Below are 20,096 nucleotides of genomic sequence, written 5' to 3'. Positions count from 1 at the left end.
ATCTACAATTACATTTAAAAGGCTCCAAAATGCAAATACTTAGGAGATTTAACAAATAGAAAGCAATGCTTTTGTTAGGAACAGGAGTATAGAAGGTGCCTGGAAGAGTGGAGGTAGGTCACTCTAAAACTGTGGGCAAACCGTAGGGTGCCAGCAGGGTGCCAGTATTCGCCTTGGAGACTAGTGGATCTGACTGCAAAAATTCAGCCACCAGCTAGGGCACAGGAACCAGGTGTCAAGGAACAGATTACTTGTAAAGATAGAAACGTGGAGAGATGTCTAGCAGAAGTTTACGGAACCCCACACTCTGGGCAGAAGCTCAATAAATGGAAGTGAGCCACAAGGTTAAAGTGAGAAATCCAGCAAAGTTGACTCAGTGTGGTCTTCACCTATGGAATGAGGTGCCTTAAATTCTGAGCAGTGGTAGGATTGAGAGACCAGATAGGGAGTGTGGGTGCGTTAGTTCACTTGTGAGAAGTTGGGGGCTATGGGTGCAAGGGGTCAGAAGAGGCAGACAAGGAAGGTGCTATGAAATGCATTTATTTTTTTGCTGTGAAATCACAGTCTAAATACTGTAATAAACTAATATGCTTTTGCCCAGCCAGCATGGCTCAGTGGTTGAGCATTGACCTATGAACCAGGAGGTCATGGTTTGATTCCAGGTCAGGGCACATGCCTAGGTTGTGTGCTCGAGCCCCAGTGTGGGGCGTGCAGGAGGCAGCTGATCAATGATTCTCTCTCATCATTGATGTTTCTATCTCTCTCTCCCTCTCCCTTCCTCTCTGAAATTATCATCATCATCATCAACAACAACAATAACAATAACAAAAGAGGTGGGGTCTAATTCCTCTCTCCTTGAATTTGGGCAGTTTTGTGACTCTCTGGTAATTAAGGAAATGCAGCAAAAATAACTGTGATTTCTAAAACTGAATCATAAAAGACAATGCAGCTTAACACTGGAGTACTGTCACCAAAGATCCAAGCTACCATGTGAACAGTTTAATTGCTTGGAGAACATCGGGCTATGGAGAAGTCCAAATAAGCCCACGTGGAGAAATCACCTGGAGAAGATATGTGAATTAATTGATCCAGTATTATATTATTGGGCTCTTAGACTGTTTCCCATCTTTTGCAAATGTAAGTCATTCTGCAACAAATATCTTTGAACACACTCCATTTCTCACTAGTGCAAATCTATGTGTTGGTTAAATTCCAAAAATGAGAATAAACACAAAATCTTGAGTTTGGAAGGAACTTGATGAAAAAAAATGAACTAAGGTCTTCCTGGAAATACTTAGTGGACCATCTTCTTAGTGAAGTAAAAGTTACAAATATTATTTGTGCTCATCAGGGAAAAGGCACTGGCAATGCAGTGAAGAAGATAAATGTTGTTGTGGTGAGAAAATCCCTTAGGTAAGGTAGACCCTTCTCTGATTTAAAAGTATATTTTGGAGAAAGAGGACCATATTCCTCTGACCAAGAAATCGAATGGTTGTCTATTTTTAAATTTACATTCTTTAAAATGCAGGGGGGAAAGCAGGTAGACGGTGGAAAAAGTTTTTCAAGAAAACAAGTTTTAGGGGTCAATTTTGGAGTCAGTACCATTCATCTTTACAATGTACATCAGTTTTGTCAACATTTACTAAAAGATGTTCAGCTCAAAACAAAACCTTATGCATGTGTTGCTTACAATGAGAATCTCATGCCATTAAGGGAAGGTTAAGTGTATTATTATCCTTTATTTAAGAAGACAAGGAACTTTATTTGATACTTTAGATTGTCATGAGAGAAAGACCAGCAACACAAAAACATCTGACCTTAAAGAGTTAACCCTCAGCAGTCTAAAAAGTAGCTACCCAGAATGACTCACTGCTGTACTTTGCAGATTTCAAATTCTTTGTTTAAACTTCAGCTTAACTTTATCTTGATGCTGGGCTAATTGAAATTTTTACAATATTTCCTTTTGAAGACAGTTACACTTGTACATATCTTAGGTCTCTGCGATGGCCAGTTCCAGCTCTCTGTCTCACTAGACCTGATAAGGCAGCATTTTAGTTAATATGTAGTGAACTCCTGAAAGCACTCTACCAAACCTCCTTGCCTTTACCTCACGCTCAGAGTATTTGTCTATTAATTTCATCTTTGTTTGCTTTTTCATTTTAAAATATGCTCTTGGCTTCAAAGGGTTCTGTTTTTCCTCTCTGCCTCATTGTTTGACTTAGGCGCTTCTATTTTTCTTATAATTTTTTATTATAATAGTGCTACTGTTGGCTAAAGTCTAGGTGGTCAAAACCCAGTTTCCTGCCGAGCTGAACCAGCCTCAGGAAGGTGAAGTGGTGGGTGATCCGGGGAAGCGTCCGGGCTTGGGACTGGGCACGCATCACCTGCTTCCCACTTCGTTTGCTTGCCATGCGAAGCGCGCTCCTAACCTTTAGTCAGTGGGTGATTTTCTTTATGGGAGTAAAACAAAGCTAAGTGATGAAATAGCTGTTATGGGCATATGACAAGCTATCTAGGATTCAAAGGTCTAAACTAAAAGGTGTAAGTATATTATTAAAAAAAAAAAAAGTCCACCAGCCTCTCCTTCAACTGAAGTGATGAAACCCGAAGAATTCACATAGCGAAATGGAGAAAATTGGAACGCACATCTAAAGTCCCACCGCCACTGGACTAGTGAAGTGATGAAGAACAGTTACTGGCTTATCCTGAAACTTGTCAATTTCGTGACTCTTGGCTGCCTATGGATTTCTGTGGGTCAGTGTACAGTTTTAAACAGCTGCGTAAAGTCATGTGTAACTAACCTGGTAAGTTTTACCGGTCTTGCTATTGGTCTTTGTGGGAACTAAAACATAGAATTCAGCTTGTTATAAAGGTTTGAATTATTTTCACTTTATAAGAAGTTTTCTCATGAGAAATATTGTTTTTTCAAAGTAAGTTAGGACCCTTTATAATTACAGAAGGTAGGGCAGGCCTATTTTATTTATCTGTTCATAGGTTTTTGCGAGGACTGGGATTTGAGTAAAGGAGGATTAAATGCAATCAATTGTGCATGCTTTAAAAAAATTATAATTTGAAAACTCATTTATTACAAAATCATTTATATTTGTCTGGAAGCACACAGTAGGTTTGGACCCAGGGCAATGCCGTCCAGCTGTAAACATCAGTGCTGTTTGTATTGGGCTGGATGATTGTATGGGGAGGTGGATGGCCGAGGCAGCAGCTGCAGGGCCATATAGAACAACATTTTATTTTAAAAGCAAGAATTGTTTGTATAGTCCTTTGTTGCTTTCTGTGCATTTGTAATTTTTCAGTAATGAGGTTTTTTTTTTTTTAATTAATATTTTCTTCTCATTTCTGGGTATCATTCCTCCTATATGTATTATTTCATATCTTTTTAGGTATTGTGCTTTAGTTGTACTTAAAACAGTCACTGAATTCACTTTAAAAACCAAATGCATTCTAGCCAGCGAAAGATACACTCATCTAAAGACAAAGGAAATACCATGGTAGCTTACATGTCACACTAGTTAGAGTCACACTTTGAAATATAATGAAAATACCAAATAAAATACAATGCTCATCCTAAAGCATTAGAGATAGAAGTCAAGGGTAGATTAGGAAAGAAAATGATTTGTTAAAGAAATTGACTTGTGTTACTCTCTTTTTGGTTGAATTTAAACTATTGTGAATATTATTATGGATACTCGAACTTTTTAAAAAAAGTTTGGTATTTTACATAAACCTTCGCTGAAGACTTCATTGCCATTAATGTAGAATTGTATGCTTTAGGTTTTTAAAGTTGTAATTCAAACTTAAAAGTGGAAAACTGGGACAATTAAATGTTTTCTTTATTAAAAAGTTAAAATTTTTTCTCTGCTTTTAACAAGAATACATACTCATTGTAAAACATTTATAAGATAGAAAATAGAGAAGAGTAAAGGAAAGAACCTTACAATTCCACCACTATTAACCTCTGATTGTATTTTCTCTGAGTGTTTTTCCCCCCAAATGTGAATATAGTTTTACACACAGTTGTGCACTCAGCTTTTCCACTTAATGGTACATATGAGTTTTCCTCTAAGCCCTGAAGTTTTCATGGAAACAGGATCTTTAATGTATTTAGAATAGCCCATCATATGATTGTCTTGCCATAATCTGTTCATGTTGCTACTCTCAAAACTGATGCTGGTTGTTTCCATTAGTGTATATTTTATGTATTTGATTATTTTAGTTATGTTTAGTTTTAGCGTGTCTTTTGTGTGGGCTCTTTGGTTTCAGGGTTTGGCAGTAGGAGCAGACAGCTTGTTCCTTTGCTGAGTTGCCTTCCGTTCACCACCTACAGAGAAAGGCGCAGCTGCTGTGGTGGCGGCTGCGAGAGACACGGTCTGCCAACCTGACTAGTGGCTGTACTGAAGGTCTCCGTCTGGGCCTCCCACGCAGGGCTGGAGGGACAGAGCGGGGTGAATGGACAATGAACACAGCCAGGGTCAGGGGGAAGGATGTGTAAAGTGCTCGAGTGTATTATATTGTTTGAATTTTTTTCTCTATCATCCTTTTTAGTCTGGGCATTTGCTGGGAAGGTCATCTTTGATTTTACTGGGTAGTTCGTGATACTGAAGCATCTTTGCTTTTAAAAAAAAAAAAAAAAGAAACAAAAGAGTATTATACAAAGGAATGTTCAAAATTGCTGTCCAAAAATGCACAAACCATAAACCATAGTTCCAGGCTTGAGCATGGGCATTTTACAGCAACCGACTTAACATTTTTGATTATATATGCCACATGCTGCAGAGAATAAAACGTAATATTATTTTAAAAAATATTTTTATTGATTTCAGAGAGGAAGGGAAAAGGAGAAAGAGATAGAAGTATCAATGATGAGGGAGAATCATTGATTGGTTGTTTCCTGCACGCCCCCTGCTGGAGATGGAGCCTGCAACCAGGTCATGTGCCCTTGACCAAATCCATCCCTGGACCCTTTAGTCTGCAGGCCAATGCTCTATCCACTGAGCCAAACCATCTAGGGCCATAATATTCTTCAGAACACTAGAATTGTGAGAACCTTTATGAACATGAGATTTATGATCAAATAATCATGGAATTGCTTTTCCCATACTATCTTTTTGTATATCCACAGGGCATAATAGCATATGAGTGGCTTTGTTTAATTATAATTTTTTCATCTTCTTTGGCAACAAAACCTTTTTTTTTAGTAACCGACTGTGGAACTAGTGTTCTATCAATTTAGAATAAAGAGTGCTCTGTTAGAAGTATCAATTCAGTTCAATAAAAGACTTGAAGCAATAGAGTTCAGAAGGTTGTCCTGTTTAAAAAGTATAAACATTACTGGTTTTCTTGTGTATAATATGTAACTTTATAACAAGATAATGGAATGAAACCATAATCCAAAAATTCCATAAAATATCCAGAAATTAGCCCAGTTTGGATTGGTAAAGGAGTAGACAGGCCAGTAAAACAGAATACAGTTCAGAAATAAGACCATGTACACAAGGAAGTATGGAATATGATAAAGATATTAATTCAAGTCCAAGTGAGGCTATCAATTTAGAATAAAGAATAACTCCCTCCTTTAGTAGGTGAATGAATAAATAAATTGTGGCACATCCAGACAATAGAATATTATTCAGAGCAAAAAAGAAATAAACTATCAAGCCATAAAAAACACATGGAGGGATTTAAATACACATAACTAAGTGAAAGAAGCCAACCAGAAAAGGCTACGTACTATCTCATTTCAACGCTGTGACATTCTAGAAAACACAAAACTCTGGAGACAATGAAAAGATCAATGGTTCACAGCAATGGAGTTTGAGGGAATCTGGAGGGAGACGATGAATAAGCAGAGCATAGAGGATTGTTAGAGCAGGGCAAATGCTCTGTATGATGTTATAACGATGGATATATGTCATTATACATTTGTCTAATCCCATAGAGTGTACAACACCAAGAGTGAATCCTAACATAAACTATGGACTTTGGATAATTATGATTTGTCAATGTCAGTTCATCCTTAGTAAAAATGTAGTATTTGGTGAGTGATGTTGATAATGGGCGAGCCTGTGCATGTGTGAGGGCAGGGGTTATATGGGAAATCTCTGTACCATAATCTCAATTCTGTTATAAATCTTTTGTTGCCAAAGAAGATTCAAATAAATTCCAGGAGGTACTTTTAAAAAGATGTGATTTAAATACAGACAAATAACAAAAACAAAATAAGACTATACTCCATAAAATATTAAAATAAACTAGGAGCAAATATTTCTATAATTGTGGAATGGGAATGTCTTAAGAAGCCTGATTCAAAATCTAGAATCCCTAAAGAAATTATTAATAAATTTGACTGCTTAAAAACTTAAACTATATGATAGTAAACAGAATATAGTAAGAACAAAGTTGAAAAATGGAAAAAAGTATTATATGCGATAAACAAAATTTTATCAACCCTTATATATAAAAGCATTTAAAATAATTTAAAACATGAATACCTACTTTTAAAAAAAGAATTATAAATGGCTAAAAAACATTTGAAGTTTAATTTCACAGAAACCATAGAAATATATAATAAAAATGAATTACCAACTTTTCTTCTATCAGTTTGGCAAAGATAAAAATATTTTGTTGGCAAAGTTTAGATAAATTGGCACTTTCATACACTGTGGTTAGGATGCAAATTGACAGATTTCTAGAAAACATGGGTTAATATATATCAAAATTAAAAGGAAAAATATACTTTTAACCCTGAACATCAAGAAAATTATCTGAAGAGATTATTGCATAAGTAACCAAAGAAATATCTGCAAAAGACTATTTATAGCAATTTTGCACCTAATATTAATAGCTTTCTAAGTGTCTGGCACTGTACTATAATAATGCATTATTTAATCAAATCCCCCTGAACTTCATGAATTAAATATTATTTTACTTTTGTCTCAGATGAGAATACTGAGTTTAGACAGCACAGGTTAACTTTCAAAATATCACATTGGGAGCAGTGGGATTGCAATGCAGGTCATTCTGCTGTTTCATTTATTAGGACAGGAAGTAAATGAAATTAGTTCCGGCTGAGGTGGGCAGGAAGATAATCTTGTGCCAAGAAGTAGGTGTTGGGTTAAGAGGACTTGAGACCCAGCACTGGGATTGAGTGTTTTAAGCAGATGAGTGGGGCAGGAGGAACTAAGCAGTGGTTCTCAACCTGTGGGTCGCGACCCCTTTGGCGGTCGAACGACCCTTTCACAAGGGTCGCCTAGGACCATCCTGCATATCAGATATTTACATTATGATTCATAACAGTAACAACATTGCAGTTATGAAGTAGCAACGAAAATAATTTTATGGTTGGGTCACAACATGAGGAACTGTATTTAAAGGGCCAGAAGGTTGAGAACCACTGAAGGCAAGAACAGAAGGTGTGCGCCTTGCTGGGTTAATCACTTCTCCAATTCAGTGGTTCAAATTCAGTAACTTTTAAGGGGAGGTTCTGAGCAGTACCAACTAGAAAAATTCACTTAGTTTTCCTTTGCTCATAATTGTAAGTCAATCAATGGGGCAGGTTGACAATTAGGTCATATCTACATAATGTGATGCAAGCACATATGTGATTATCACAGGCCCAGGATTGCCATCCTTTGTGAGTCCTTCTGTCTTTGAAGGATTCCATTCAAATAAGGAACAGGAAGAGAAAGAGCAGTTTAGAGACTTCCTCCCCTTAGTTCCCATTTCTTTTATTTTACCCCCGGAACAAAAAAGTTCTTAAAATTTCTGAACATGTGAGGAATAAACAGAGCAATCTGATGTCTTACTCTATGTAAAATTCTGAATTTGTATTTTTCTCTGCTCTTAATAAGACTGCTTTTAAAAAAACAAAAATCTGAACATAATTCATGTTTCATCCAGAGTCTTTTGATTTGGTTAATTGACTAATGTCACAGGCTTGTTTAATATTGTGTGAGACTCTCTCCACTGTCCTTAACCCCTCCTTATAGCCACACCCCCATCCCACCTTTACCATTTCTGAAGAATTCTTGGACATTATATCTTATAATTTGCACTGGGATTTTGTCTGATTTCATGACTAATTTAATGACTTTAAGACATTTGGCTCCTTGTTTTCTGGTTAGAAAACACTGAGAAGGGAGGCAGCACTATTCCAGGAAGCTTTTTTAAACAAGGTGTGGTAGTTATTACCGCACACAAGATTGGGAGCTGGTGTTTATTACCTCCTTCTTCATTGCAGGGCAGGCATGTGGACAGCGGTACGCCGTATAATCTGAGTGAACCAGTGAGTAATTGCTTCTATTGTTAAGAACTGTACAGTGTTAGCAATGATTACAGAAAAGGGGGCAATGGTCAGGTTTTATCACAATAAGGTGTGTCCTAAGTAAAATCTCATTTCTTTGTCCCTGCTGGAGGAATGACAATAAAAAATATAGTTATAAGTGAATGATAGAATATTCACAGATGAAGTCAGGGACAGTGTTGAAGTGGAAAGAACACGAGACCAATCCAAGTCTGTTATTTTGATTCTACATATTTGCATGGTTTGGGGCAAATTATTTAATATTTCTGAGACTTAGTTTTATTACATGTTATCTGAGAGGGTTGGATTAGGTAGTCTCCAATGTTTCTTCTAACAATTACATTTATGGTTTTATTACTTTTCTGCACCTGTGCCCATTTATTCAACAAATGTTTAAATGATTCAAAGCATAAGTATGAACTAGGCACTGTGCTAGGCAACAGTGAAACAAATAAAAATGAGACCACAACAACCCAAAATCTATGGGGCACAGCAAAAGCAGTTTTAAGAGGGAAACTGAGAGCATTCCAGGCCTACCTCAAGAAACAAGGGAAATCTCAAATAAACAATCTAACCTTCTATTTAATGGAACTGGAAAAAGAACAACAAAGCCTCAAGGGAGTAGAAGAAAGGAAATAATAAAGATCAGAGCAAAAATAAACAAAATAGAATCTAAATAAATAATATAAAAGATCAATGAAACCAAGAGCTGGTTCTTGGAAAAAATAAATAAGATCGATAAGCCTTAACCAGGCTTATCAAGAAAAGAAGAGAGCGGATCCAAAGAAATAAAATCAGAAATAAAGGAGAAGTAACAACTGACACCACAGAAATACAAAAGATTATGGGGAAATATTATGAACAACTATATGCCAACAAATTGGACGAACTGGAAGAAAAAGATAAATTCCTAGAAACATACAATATCACAAAGCTGAAGTAGTGGATGAGCTCACCTGTGGAGAACTTGAAGCATGAGAAGAGAGAAAGTTGAAGACAGAATACAAAACCAAAATGTGTGGGGAGAGGGAAAAAGAGACGGTAAAGAAGGAACTGAGAGGAAGAAGGGGACCCAGGAGTCCCTGTGGCCTGTGGAAGAGATGTCTACACAAGCACAGGCACAGGCAGATCAAGCACAGTTAGGAGAAATGGGCCGCATCTGTCCACATAGGAGGCCCAGGCAGCTTTGGGAGAAGGTTTTCAGGGCAGCTGTGGGGCGAAAGCTGGCCAGTGGGCAGTAGACTTCTCAAACTGTCCACCTAGTCAAGGTTTGATGTGCTGCCCTCTGCTTGAACGCCAGCTTGAGTCTGGCTTGTCACGTGAGGCCACCCGATGGAGCCACGATATGTTCAATGTCATGCTGACCTAGACTTTACCTGCTGCCAGCCACCCAGTGGACAGTGTGCTGCCTGAAGTTTGGCTGCTCTCTGGGTTCTTGCCCTGCCCATTCCAGACGGAACTCCATTCAGCACCCTTGCCAACTTTCAGTGAACCACACCGCCCTGCTGTCTGTAGACAGGACAGCTCTGCTTATCACCCCAAAGGTCCTAATTCTTTCGAGGCCACAGATTTCTCAGTAGATTTCTATTTCTAAAACATCGTTGCATTTTCAGATGACAAAAAAGTCCCTCTTGTTCAGTCACCGTTGTCTCTTGCAGTGCATCCAAGGATGTCATTTTTGGAACTCTGCAGATCAGGAAAAGTGTGCTTTCAAGTGTGTAAGTGTTAACTATGTTTCTGTTTTGATATTAATGTTCCCCTTAGGAGAAATGTTGTCTAAGAGGACTCCCATTTGAGTTTCCGTTGGCTTTCACTTAGTTGGCTTGACCCTAAAGGGAAAGTAAGGCAGCCTGAGTGATACATAGTAATGGGGGGAGAGTGAGATTACCATTACTAACCCAACTGGAGACCATGGGAGGTTAACACAAACCATGACACCCCGGGGATGCCCAATGGATGCCTCCTACAAAGGCCTTTTGGTAGGATGTTAGGTATTTGTTAAATTCCAGGTCCTGCACTTCTCAAATGTCAATATACACTTCATTGGGAATCTTGTTGAAATGCAGATTCTGACTCAGTGGGTCTGGGAGGACCTGAGATTCTGTACTGATAACAAGCTCCCCAGGTAAGGCTATGCTGGTGCCTCCAGACCCGTCTCAGGATAGGAGGGCCCTCGGCCATGTCCAAAGTGGCTCTGCAGGGAACATGGTAGTAATCTAATCCAGAGGTCACGAGCACCTAGGTTCATTTCTCTTTGGGTAGGAAATACATCCCCCAATACCTTATTTTTCATTTATCTCAGCTTTGCCACTTAATGTGTGACTTTGTTAACTCCTTGGTACTATACTTTCCTCATCATTAAAATAGGATACTAATCGAATCTCCCTCCTAAGGATAGTGCCTGAAACACGGTCATTACTCAATCTCATGAATAAAAATTGCGTAATTTTAAAGTGGGCTGGAAGCCAGGTGCAGTTACATCTCCGTAAGACAAGGGAGCAGCAACAGTTGCATTTACATGGGACAAGGGAACTGGAAGTAGCCAGGAAAGGTCTATATTTACAAAATAAAGAGAAGGAAGCCCTTCATTCAGATGGAAAAGAAGAAAGCCCAGAGGAATGGAAGGACTATAAGGGAGGAGGGCCTTAGGAATTACTATAGTAACCAATTTGAAGGGGAATATTGACCAATCAGAGGGGATATCAGGACACAGGACCTGCAGCCTTTATAAGCCATGGGGAAAAAGAACTCAGTGGGACCCTTTTCCCCCTCCCTAGATGGGAGTCAGTTCTGTGGGACCCTTTCCCCCTCCCTGTGTGGGAGTTCATTCTGTGGGACTCTTCCCTCTCCCCACGTGGGAGTCTGTATCTATTCTTCAATAAATTTCCACCTTTGCTATACCAAAAACAAACAAACAAACAAACAAACAAAAAAAGTGGGCTGTATTGCAGGTTGTTCAGGTCAGAGATTAAATCAGTAAGGTCGAGGTAACGTTGGGTAATATCATTTTCTATTAATTACTCAAATGGTAGCATTGGGATTTAAATAAGGACATTGGCCTCTTCTATAGTCCCCATAGCTGTTCCCGTATAGTATGTCCTCGCAGATCTTTGTCATAGCAGTTACTCACGCCCATTCTCATGTTTATGTCCATGTGCTTCATAGAACGGAAGTCACCAAAAGGTGTGGGAGGTGGGATCTGGACCTGGGAACTATTATACACTCTAAAAACACAGGTACCTCTCCTTGGCAGCACTTTAAACAATTGCAATTTTAAGCATTATTTGTCTAGTCACGTGCTTTGTCCTACATGTAAGCCCATCAGGGTAGGACGCTCTCTATCTTGTTCACACTGTGTCTCCTGCACTGAACACAGTGAAGGGCAGATAGCAGGTGCTCAGACACACACTGGATGAGTGAATGAAGGGAAAGTACCATTTGTTGTCAGAAAACAGTCCAGAAGCAGAGTGGACGCTAGCATGGCCCGTCTGGGCAGATGGACTTGCTGGCCTTTCTTAGCTCGAGCTATTGGTAGTTTTCACTACAGGTTCTGTCTTCCCTGGGCATCTGCCAACATCCCTTCATTCTCTAACCTGGTCCATCACAGATCCACCCTTACTTGACTGGGACTTCTGGCAGACATCATGCTTTTTTACAGCATTTTCCCAGTGATGCAAATATAAGTTTTACAGCTCTTCCTTCAGTGGCCTGTCTGGGCCCTGCTCTGGGCTCCCTTGCTTTTTACTGTTTTTTATTTGTTTGATTTTTTAAACTTTATTTTATTTATTTTTATTTTGTTATTGGTTGTTTGCCAATGGCGGGATAAGAAGTTAATTTGGGAGAAATGTAGAGCTAAGTATCATTAAAATTATCTACAGCTTTAAAGATTTTAAGTAGTTTTTCTTTGTTTTTTGTTTTTGTTTTTTTCCCCACGCAGAATGACACCTATGCCACCGTTTGTGAGGTAAGTTGGCAATCCTTATAGAAAGGATGTCATCCAACTCCATGTCTTTATCTCTTGTGGAAAAGCTGGTAAAATAAGAACGAAGAAACCTGAGTCATTCTCAGTGCCCAGAGACATTCTTGGGTGTGCTACGACGCTGGGCATAAAGATGGCTGTGGAATTCCATGATGACACAAATATTCGCTGTGTTTTATATATCTGTATGCATACGCAATGTGTAAAAAGTTAATATATGTGTATACACACATACATTTATCTGCATATGCTGCTCTGGTTGGAAGGGTTTTAATTCCTGAAGCCTGGGCGGGCGAGGGTGGCAGGGAGAGAGGCAGGAGTAGACGTCAGGATGACCTTATTTCTGCTGATCTTATTGTCTTCCCCATAAAGCATATGCTCTATCATTAAATACAATGCATTCAAAAAAGAACACTTTACTTGCAATTTTTCCCCTTATTCCACAAACTCCTTGGGCAGCATTTTGAAGCACAGCGTGTGTGTTTTTTCTTGCTCTTCTAATGAGGGACCTTGTGCTGACTCTGCTGCCCAGGTCTCCCCTCCTTTCCCAGGCCAGGCCCCTCCCCCACAGCTCCTCCCAGCACCTGATTTTCTCCGCTCCTTCAGAAGGACCTTAGGACTTTGAGCTTGTCTTCCTCAATCTTCTTGAACCAAACCTGTTCTTCAGAGTTCATTTTAGATCATTTGACAATAGGTACTTATGACTACATTATTTCTCAGTTTAAAATCTATGTTGCGTTGTTTTTAAATGTCCTTAAAAACCAGAGGACAGAACTAACTTATCTTGCCTGAGGAAGGAGTACAAATGATCACCCATTAGTAAAATGGAAAAATTCCCCATTTAGTAGATAATACAAATAAAAAAAATTTTTTAATTGGAATAATTTCTCAATAGTCTGTGATTACTCTGTACTTGAGTGATTTTTTCCTTGGGAGTGAGTGGTGGTGGGGTTAGCTAAGAAGAGATAAGACACAGGAGCCGAGGGTGTTGCCACATATGTAAATAGACAAGTTTTTCCTGCTTGAAAAACAAAACAAAACACTGCCTTAGAACCCCTTAGCGTGATAAAAGCAAAATTAGCCAAACAAACAAAAAACCCTATACCCCCAAACCAACAACAAACCAAAACAAACCAATTTATTTTATTATTATTTTTTTAAAATATATTTTATTGAATTTTTACAGAGAGGAAGGGAGAGAGATAGAGAGTTAGAAACATCGATCAGCTGCCTCCTGCACATTTCCCACTGGGAATGTGCCCGCAACCAAGGTACATGCCCTTGACCGGAATCGAACCTGGGACCTTTCAGTCTGCAGGCCGACGCTCTATCCACTGAGCCAAACCAGTTTCGGCCAAAACAAACCAATTTAAAAAAAAACACCTCAAAACTCCCAACAACAACAACAACAGTCCCAGGAGGATTGTGTGTAGGAAATCAGAGAGTTCAAGTGTCTCAGGCATTGAAACAGCCCACTGATGTGATAGCTCCCTGACTCATTATGCTGCTTAGAGAATATAAATATTTTCTCAGTGTTCTAACATCTAATTCTATCCATTTCTATTTATACCTTGCTATGTTACACCTCAAAATGTTATACTTTAACATAGAACTGAATAGTAGTGCATGCTCTATAGAGATAGTGATAGAGATATATTTTAAATTTAGCTGATCCCCCCTGTAGGAACTCAAGCTCTTAAACCAGGGGTCCTCAAACTTTTTAAACAGGAGGCCAGTTCACTGTCCCTCAGACCGTTGGAGGGCCGGACTATAGTTTAAAAAAAAACTATGAACAAATTCCTATGCACACTGCACATATCTTATTTTGAAGTAAAAAAACAAAACGGGAACAAATACAATATTTGTATTTGCATGTGGCCTGCAGGCCGTAGTTTGAGGACCCCTGTTTAAACCATTCATGCTTTAACCTACGGAGCTTGGAATTTTTGCACATGTTCCTTGGAGGAAATGGTCTTGGAAGTGAAAGCTTAGCAAAATTAAACTTGAAAAATGATGTCCACAAGTAAGATGGCTTATTCCTGATCATTTAAAACACAGATTATACTGTTTCTTAAAATCTTTTTATGGTTTCTTATTGTTGTTTGAGGAAAATCATGTCAACATTTGCTGACTCCCCTTCCTCTCTGAAATCAATAAAAATATATGAAAAATTTGATTAAAAAAATAAATGGTAATTATGTGACAAGATGGTGGTAATGCTATGGTGATCATCATATTGCAATATATAAACATATCAAATATTGTACAACTTAAATGTACACAATGTTATATGTCAATTATGTCTCAATAAAACTGGAAAATATACAAGTTTCATAAAAAGTAAATAAAACAAAACATTTAAATGCCTAGATAGATCAGAATTTTGTTACATATTTTCCCTGAAAAAAATTTAGGAGAACTAGGCCCACTATATTCCCAATAGTCAGTACTAGCTATATTTCCAAATAAACATTATTTCATCTCATTTTGCTGCCACTTGGTATATTTATTCTCTACAGATAATAAATGTATTGAATGTATTTTACTGAAACATGAAAGATGTGAAAAATATATTAAACCCTAAGTTAAATAATCTGGAGCCCAACCTGAGGTGTATAAATTAATCCTTAACTAAGCAAACCTGGGCTTATCGGGCTCTGCTTCCTCTGAGCACACAGATCAAACACTGGACAACTAGTATTTGCAAATCACAGCCCTCTACCTGGGATTTTTAGGGCAAATGCATCATACCATGGTTTCCACTATTATCATGAGAAACAATAGCATGTTTTCCTAGGTATTATAAGTTGAATGAAACTAGGAAGATTGATCATGATTGTGTTGTAGTTTTACAATGTGTGTCTTTTCTCCAAATTTTGTTTTTTCTTCATAGCTAATGTTAATACATCTGTTCTAGGAAATTTGTGTCTCAGTCATCAAAATGTTTACTCTGGTTTTGATTATTGAGATAATATATTAATCATTATTACATTTTTGGTAGAACTTAAAATTTAATGTTGGTATTAAGACCTCCATTGAAATGTTCAGTTACTATAAAGATTATAGTCAGTTTTTAATTTATCAAGGAAGGCATGGAAATAAATAGGTATAATTTTAGGCTAGAGTTTTAGGTTATTAGCTCACCAAATCTTTGACTGAGATGGCAAATATAATTGCATTGTGGAGCTCAGTGTTTTTTTTCAAACTGTGGGGTGTGACCCATGAAAGGGTCATGAAATCAATTTAATGAATAGAGACCCAATAAGCAAATGAAATAGATTAGCATAGAATAGAATAGAATAGAATAGAATAGAATAGAATAGAATAGAATAGAATAGCGTAGAATAGAATAGAGATTGCATCACAGGTATGGGATTTCTTTTGGGGAGGAAACTGTTCTAAAATTAGATTGTAATGATGATTGCACAATTCTGTGAATATACTGAAAATTACTGAGCTGTGTGCTTTAGATGGGTAAATTTTAGGATGCATGAAATAGATCTCAATAAAACTGTTAAAAGGGGGGGAAAAAAGTAAATACTGTTTCAAGAATGTATTTGTGCACCAAGTTCTTTCATTACATGTATTTTGAAATCTGGGACATGATCAGAAAAGTTCAAAAGGTGCTGTTCTGATCCCACTGGCAAATGAGAACTTTATTATAGTCGCAATCATTGGTGGATAGGTGTACTTATTTGTCAGGCACTGAGATTTCAAAATGTAGTAAAGCTTATCAGCCAAAGCAGTAGTGAGGCTGCCCTGACTGGCGTGCTACCTGTCTCCCACAGCGGGAGTCCTGTGAGGTCGGCTGCAGCAGTTCTGAAGGTGCCTATGAGGAGGAAGTCCTAGGTAAGTGGACACATGCAGCTATTACTGAAAATTATCCACGCCACTCTAGGAACCTATGCTTCATGTCTATAGCTCACTCAGATCTGTCTAGCTACCTATAATTCAATAATTTCAAATGTGAAAGCCATTTGATAGAGATTCAGTGCGACTCTTCTTTCAGAGCAAAAGAGGGGAACATAGCACATGAGTGATGTTTAGAACCTGGTTTTGCCCTCGTTCAGTAGATGCAATCACTCCTATCAACGAGTGAGACAAATGTGAAGGAGCTGATTAGATGTCAGGAAATGCCACTGTTCTAATGAACTGAGAGTATAGGAATTTTTAAATTTAATGTTCAGTTAATTATTCAGCTAGCAGTTATTCAATAAAGCACCCGCCAGAAGCATGGCTCCCTACAGGACTCTAGGACATTTATATGATGTATAGAAGCTGGTCCTGATGTCAGCCCTGGCTGGTTTTGTTGCTTATCTGGGCCTGGAGCCGAAATACAACTGAGGCCTAGATGTTGCCTCGAGGGAGGAAAGGTCAGGAAGTCCAAATCTCACAGCCAGTGATATGCAAGGGGAGGAAAAGTCACCCTGGAGGCAAGGCCCCACCCTACAATTGATTGACCACCGCTAGGCACCTGGGGCTTTCCACCCGGTGACCTTCTGTACCTGGCCCATCATCCTTGCTCTGCTCACGCCTAACTCAGCGGTTCTCAACCTGTGGGTCACGACCCCTTTGGGGGTCGAACGACCCTTTCACAGGGGTTGCCTAAGACCATCGGAAAACACATTTAATTACATATTGTTTACAGTAGCAAAATTACAGTTATGAAGTAGCAACGGAAATAATTTTATGGTTGGGTCACAACATGAGGAACTGTATTTAAAGGGCCAGAAGGTTGAGAACCACTGGTCTAACTGCCTACAGCAGAACTACTAGCTGGAGGTAATTTATGCTATAAACAATGGATAGCACTACCTTCCTATCATTGATATCATATCTTTGTGATGCTGGTCTGTTTTGGTTATTGCTGTGATAAAAAATAAGTACCATGAGACACTCAACATGGGACAGGAAATGAGATGGTGGTACCCAATCTGATATCAATATTAGAGACATTGTACAGTCCCCCCAAAGCACACAGATCCCATTAGTTAGCAATTATTTTAAGGATGAAACACATATATTATTTTGTCTTTAAATGTATGTGCTATTTTTTCAAATCTATTAAGTTGATAGAGCATGCATACTTATGTTATAATAATAAATGGAACTGTTAGATAATTCTTTTGGTCCAGAGAATCCTAAAAAAACTACTGAGAAACTAAAGATTTCAGAACTGAGGAAGTTTGGAAAACTGATTTACATCCTATTTTAATATTCTGAGATTATACTACCCACTTAATTATACAATTTGGTTAGAATGCCAGTATAATTAGTGCTTTATTTTAAATTTCTCACTGGCTTTGGACCAGTGTCTGTACCACTGACAGATAAGATGTATCCAGTCTAAATAAAGGCATTTGTGCGTACAACCATATCTTTAGTTTGTTACCACAAATCTTATTGCTCAGGCACCTAACACCTTGTTTGTCTTGAACACATGATCCAGTTACCTGTTGGTCTGCTATCTTATTCTATATGAGATACCCTCCATGCCCCTTTTCTACATGGCAGGAATGATAGTAACTAATAATATATTGAAATGTGAATAGCTATCATTTATTAGGCATTTATGAGTCGGGTTTTGTTCTAAGTAATTTATAGGTATCAGCTCTTTTTCTTTTTTCCTCAGAGATATAAGTATTATCATTGGCTTCATTTACAGATGAGAAAAATGAAGCACAAGTATAAATACCTGCTTGGGGTTACTTGGGGCTGTATAGCTGGAGAGGGATGTAATTTTAATTGTAACCCAGTTATCTCATTCCAGAGCCTTTTGGGCTGTGCACTGTATTAAAAGTAGTATATAGCTCAGTTTAGCTTCTCTTTCTCATTTGGTTCACTCTTGTCTTGATATTTTAGAATAAACTACTTTACCTCTTTTTCCATATACATTGCTATGGCTTTGAAACAAATGTCTTTTTTTAGCTATGAAATATACATTTACTTGTATGTGTAAAACTCTGGTCCCTTCTAATCGGAAAAGTAAAAGTGTTTAAGAGGATGTGGAGAAACTGGAATCCTGCACACTGTTGGTGGGAATGTTGGTGCCCGGTGAATGAAATCTTGTTTCCCCCCCCTTCCAGAAAATGTAGACCTCCCCACTGCGCCCTTTGCTTCTTCCATTGGGAACCAAAGTGTGACATTGCGATGGAAGTCTGCCAACATCTCTGGGATAAAATACATCATTCAGTGGAAATATGCACAACATCCGGGGAGCTGGACTTACACTGAGGTATGAAAAGCTGCCTATGTACTTAAGCAGTCTTTCCCCCCAAGTTAGTTCAAGTGCCATATTACTACATGTAACCTATAATAATGAAAGTGTAATATGCTACTTAGACCAGATGACCTTCTGGACAAAGCCCGGGCTGCAAAGGAAGCCTGGGTCCCGGGTGCCAGAGGGAAGCCAGTGCGACAGTCGGGGGAAGGAAGGCCTACTCTTGCATGAATTTTGTGCATTGGGCCTCTAGTTATAGGTATAAAGACATATAGGTATACAGACTCTTTTGGGGAAGAGTCCAACATAAAATGAGTGGCTTGGATTAGGTGAATTTTAATGTCTGCTACTCGGTAACATGTTACTGCTAAACCCTTTATTTTTTGAGGAAAATATACTAGACATACATATTATTCCTTCAGCACAGCAGCATATAACCAAGTACTCATATTATTGGCCATTATCTGCCCATCCCACTTAAAATGATTCTAACGAGGATAAAGGGCAGGAAGGTATCAGAACTGTCCCTTTTAGGAAAGCATGAGCCAGTTTAGAAAAAAATATCCCTAAGACACCAAGTATACAGGGTGTCTCCCCAAAATGTATACATACTTTAACAGCTTAAATAGGTCAGTTGATGTTTCTTTCTTTTCAGATTTAACCCATTGGAATTAATAATGGTTAAAAGTATGTATACATTCTTTTGCAACACCCTGTATTGACTTGAACAATTAAAGTAAAGCTTTGTGGTAAATGCCAAATAATTGAATCCATGATTTTGTGGTTTTGAAGCAGGAAAGAGTTTCTATGTGACTTTCACAGACTGACGTCTGGATGGCTCAGCTCCAAGCTCCAGACCTTCATTTCATCTGGCCTGGGAGGTGCCAAGTCCCCTACATCCAAACGACCACCCACCTTCTCCAAATTAATCTGTGCTCTGGAGTCACGGTGAAGGTGGTGATTCTACAAGTGCTGACGGTTGATCTCTCGTTGATCCAGGCCGTGTCCAAACTGTCCTATGTGGTTGAGCCCCTGCACCCCTTCACTGAGTATATTTTTCGAGTGGTTTGGATCTTCACAGCCCAGCTGCAGCTGTATTCTCCCCCGAGCCCCAGTTACAGGACTCACCCTTATGGAGGTATGGTGTGTCCTCATTGCTTATGAAATAGATTATCCTAAAGCTTTTGTCTAATGTGTTTTTATTTTGAACAATGAAATAAATCTGTGCCATCATTAATTGATCCATTCAACAATGGAGTTCCTATGTGCCAGGTAGTGTTCTCGGTGCTCACCATACCTCTGTGATCGAAGCAAAAAGCCCTGCTCCTGTGGAGCTCACATTTTGGTGGAATAGAAATGAAGCAGTAAACATAATAAATAAGGAAGGTATATCATAAGTGGGAAGGTGCCGTGCACTCTGTTAGAGGAGTGTTTTGAACAGGATCTGTCCTTTAGGGGGTTGGAAATGGGGGGTTGAGGGGGAGGCAAGTCAGGTTGCAGTATAAATAAGATGGTCAGAATAAGGTTCAGTAAGCAGTTAGAAATTATGGGAGGTTTTAAAGCAGAAGAGCAATTGTTTC

At 38.5% G+C, this 20,096-nt stretch overlaps 1 protein-coding gene across 1 annotated transcript in view; it reads left to right on the top strand.

Annotated features, from left to right (window-relative positions):
* The first annotated feature begins 2,336 nt into the window (after positions 1 to 2,336).
* The window catches only part of ROS1 (ROS proto-oncogene 1, receptor tyrosine kinase), a 91,077-nt gene continuing 73,317 nt past the window's right edge, over positions 2,337 to 20,096 (top strand). The window contains exons 1-7 of the mRNA XM_014533747.1: positions 2,337 to 2,804; positions 8,255 to 8,299; positions 9,976 to 10,035; positions 12,255 to 12,281; positions 16,085 to 16,145; positions 18,383 to 18,531; positions 19,516 to 19,654. Of these exons, the coding sequence (XP_014389233.1) occupies positions 2,682 to 2,804; positions 8,255 to 8,299; positions 9,976 to 10,035; positions 12,255 to 12,281; positions 16,085 to 16,145; positions 18,383 to 18,531; positions 19,516 to 19,654 (604 nt within the window). The 5' untranslated portion in view covers positions 2,337 to 2,681. The remainder of the gene's footprint in view (positions 2,805 to 8,254; positions 8,300 to 9,975; positions 10,036 to 12,254; positions 12,282 to 16,084; positions 16,146 to 18,382; positions 18,532 to 19,515; positions 19,655 to 20,096) is intronic.

This window comes from Myotis brandtii, unplaced genomic scaffold (assembly GCF_000412655.1).
Source record: "Myotis brandtii unplaced genomic scaffold, ASM41265v1 scaffold123, whole genome shotgun sequence".
Lineage (NCBI taxonomy): Eukaryota > Metazoa > Chordata > Mammalia > Chiroptera > Vespertilionidae > Myotis > Myotis brandtii.
This window is presented reverse-complemented; position numbering and strand designations above follow the sequence as displayed.